At 53.4% G+C, this 3,313-nt stretch overlaps 1 protein-coding gene across 1 annotated transcript; it reads left to right on the top strand.

Moving 5' to 3' along the window:
* Positions 1 to 1,905: 1,905 nt before the first annotated feature.
* Positions 1,906 to 3,031, top strand: ZNHIT3 (zinc finger HIT-type containing 3). The gene is made up of 5 exons (XM_063342322.1): positions 1,906 to 2,047; positions 2,224 to 2,255; positions 2,326 to 2,412; positions 2,484 to 2,564; positions 2,841 to 3,031. Exons 1-5 carry the CDS (start codon positions 1,968 to 1,970, stop codon positions 3,029 to 3,031), a joined length of 471 nt encoding a protein of 156 aa, XP_063198392.1. The 5' UTR covers positions 1,906 to 1,967.
* The last annotated feature ends 282 nt before the right edge of the window (positions 3,032 to 3,313 follow it).

The following is a 3,313-nucleotide window of genomic DNA, read 5'->3' as shown; positions in this document are numbered from 1 at the left end:
CTCGGGACCGCTGCCGTCTCCTCGCGATGGGAGCTGGCAATTCCACGGCGGGCTCCCGGCGCGGTTCAGCACCCGGCGCGGGGACAGCTCCGGGGCGCGGAAAGCAGCGCGGGTCCCTGCGCGGGATGCGGTAGGGGGGGGGGTGGGGGTGGTGGAGCTTTGGGGCTTCTCTCAGCATCTTCCATGGCCTGCGGAGCCGGGGATGGGCGCAGCACGGTGGTGGCTGGCAGCTTCCCTCAGGGAAGCGTATCCCGGTGGTGCCTGGTTTGTCCGGCCTCCGTACGGAACCCGCGGAGCTCTTCTGCTGGGAGATAAAAATAACTCCATTAGCCATGTTTGCTTTGCCTTTGGAAACGGGCTTCTGTGTGCGCGCTTTGCTGCCGGGGTGCACGTCCTTTTTGTAGCGCTTTTCTGGTTTTGAAGGCAGTTCAACGGCTAGAAAACATTCGTTACTGTGGGTGAAATGCAACTTTACTTTCTCATCTACAGACGGGCAAATTGTATCTTTGAATATTTGATTAATCTCTTTATTAATGGGGGCACCCAGTGCTGGTTTACTGTTGTAATTTTAACTGCAGTATGTAGCTGGATTACACTTTTTTTTTTTGTGAGACATTTGGGACTACCCTTTTCCTATTTCTACTTATAAATAGAGGCACACTTGGGTCTGTGGCTTCCGAAATTTGAATTGCTCTAGGAGAAAAACCTCACTTGAATTCTTCCGTATCAGAATTGCAGTGATGTTTCCTGTATAAAACAAACCAAAATAAAAATGTCAAGACTAAGTATTTTGTAAAAGGAAAAGGTCTTACCCCTTCCCTCTCCAAAAAGGAAATTGGCTACTGAATAGTTAATCTGTCAGATCCTCACAGAAATTAATGGTTATTCTTTGTAATAAGGGGGTATTTTCTAGAAGAATCTCAGTGCTTACATTTCTTCTCCCCCGCCCTTGCGCAGCTACCAGTCTAGAAGCCTTGAGGAATAGATCCCGGCACCATTAGCTCATCTTTCTGGTTTGAAAGTATGCTCAAATATTGCTCAACGGTATTACATCAATGCGATAATCCACTTGGTGACAACGTTCCCACTTTCACGGAACACACACGCACGCACCATCCAACCAAAACCAGCCCTTCCAGTGCGGGTCGGCATTTTCACGGATTTATTTCATTTGTTTGCTTTGTTGTTGTTGTTGTTTCAGCATTTCCAAAGGCTTGAGTGTACTAGGAACAAAACCCCATCAATCTGTTCCTGGGCGGGTATGAGAAAAGAGCAGGTTTTGTGTAAGAGATGGGTTCACCCACTAATGGAAGAAATGGGCAAGTGCCATCACATTAACAAATCCAATACTTCGTGTTTTACGTTTATTGACATAAAACCCTTTTTCTGGGCTGCTTTACATTGAAGAACGCTGGCAGAATTTCTTTTGCCTGAATTGAAATTCATCCATTTAAGGAAACGGATGGCTCTAAATGATATGTAATTAAAATGAATTATTTAAATGCATAATGTAACTCAGGCGAGATAAATCTGGCTCCATTTTCCCTCTGTCCCTAAGCTTGTGCTCCCTCGGGGAGTATTGGGCTGGAAACTGAACGTCTGTTCTCCCACTGAGTGTATTTCAACCTAAGCTGAATAACCGGAGATTTTACCCAAACCCGGCAGGTGCAGCCGGGGCTGGGTTTGTTGGGTGGTATTGATCATGTGAACTGATTTCTCTTCATCTCCAGGGCCAGGCGGTCTGTAACCACCAGAATATTTAATGCAGCGCTGCCTATGGCAGCGATTGTCACTTCAAAAGTAAGGGGACAGCTGGAATCGGGGAGGTTTATATGTAAATACACATGAAAAACAACCCCGGGCCCTGGGCTTGGCTCGGCCCCGCCCGCCGCTCGGCGGTTGACTACCCAGCCTGGCTGCAGGCGCTCGGCGTTCGGCTGGCCGGGACTGGCGCGGTGGCGGACGCCATGCGGACTCCGCGGCCTTGCGGCGTCTGCGGGGCGGCCGGCGCGGCCAAGTACCGCTGCCCGCGCTGCGCCGCCGCCTAGTGAGGGCCGGGGCGGGCCGGGGGGCGGCGGCGGGCACGGGACTGGGGACCGGGGGCGGCGGCGGTGGGGACGGGGAGGAGGGGGGCGACGGCGCGGCCTGTCGTGGGGTGAGGGGGGCGGCGGCCGCCCGGTGAGGGGCCGCCTCCCGGCCTTACCGGCGGCTCTCGCCCCACAGCTGCTCGGTGCCGTGCTGCAGGACCCACAAGGGTGAGTGACCGGCGGGATGGGGCCGGGGCCGGGCGGGCCGCCCCGCCGCTCACGCCGTCTCCTCTCGCAGAGCGATGCGCGCCGGAGCCGCAGCGGGAGCGTTCGGCGGCCGGACAGGCTCTCCCCGGCGGGGCGAAGGGCGCCGGGCAGGCGGCAGGTAGGTGGGGCGGGCGGGCTGTGCGGCGCCGGGCCCCCGGCCCCCTGCAGCCCCGCTGTGCTCCCCCGCAGGCGGAGCCTGGTCGGTGGAGGACATCCTGAGGGAAGGCGAGGAGCAGGACCGCGTCCCGCTGCAGAAACTCCAGCTTTTAGGTAATCTTGAGGAGTCGGAAGCCGGTTGGGTGTGTGGGTGGCGGGGGGGCTTCGGCAGCGCCAGTGGAGACACTCGCAATTCCCGTGAGCTCGTCATGGAGCACGGCAGTTTATCCCGGTTGTGTGACTCATTGCAAGGCCTTCAAGATTTAAATGCTAGAAACTGTTTAAATGCCAATTTATTTGTAAAAAAAAGAAAAAAAAGGGTGGTCTCAACTGCATTTGTAACTGTTCGAGATTAGTATTGTTTATCTTTTTCTTTCCTTTCTTTTAAAGCGGAATCGGAAGAACTGAGAGGCTTGCTTCTGAATCCACATCTCAGGCAGCTACTGCTGACCATCGATCAAGCAGAAGACAAAAGCTCCCTCATGAAGAAGTACATGCAGGAGCCGTTATTTGTTGAGTTTGCAGACTGCTGTTTGAGAATTGTTGAACCTCCGGAGAAGGAGAACATTCTTCCTGAGTGAGCTACTTTGGGAATGTTTTTCTTTCCTTGAGACCTTTTTCCCTCTGACAGAAGAGATTCGACAGTAGCCCGTGCTGCTGGCGCGCAGCGTTCTGTGTGTTTCCTCAAGGTTTGGTCACACTTTGCTCATGGACATCAGTGCTCTAATTTTCAATTTAGAGTTGATTAGCAATGACGTAGTGTTGGACCGCTTGGTAGATACTAGGAGTTAAACCTGAGGTACTATGGACTTGCGTTCTGTTAGTACAGAAATACTGTCAACCACGGGAAACGTTGCTTAATA

Source organism: Chroicocephalus ridibundus, chromosome 7, assembly GCF_963924245.1.
Source record: "Chroicocephalus ridibundus chromosome 7, bChrRid1.1, whole genome shotgun sequence".
Classification (NCBI taxonomy): domain Eukaryota; kingdom Metazoa; phylum Chordata; class Aves; order Charadriiformes; family Laridae; genus Chroicocephalus; species Chroicocephalus ridibundus.
Note: the sequence above shows the minus strand (reverse complement) of the source record. Positions and strands in the feature narration are given on the sequence as shown.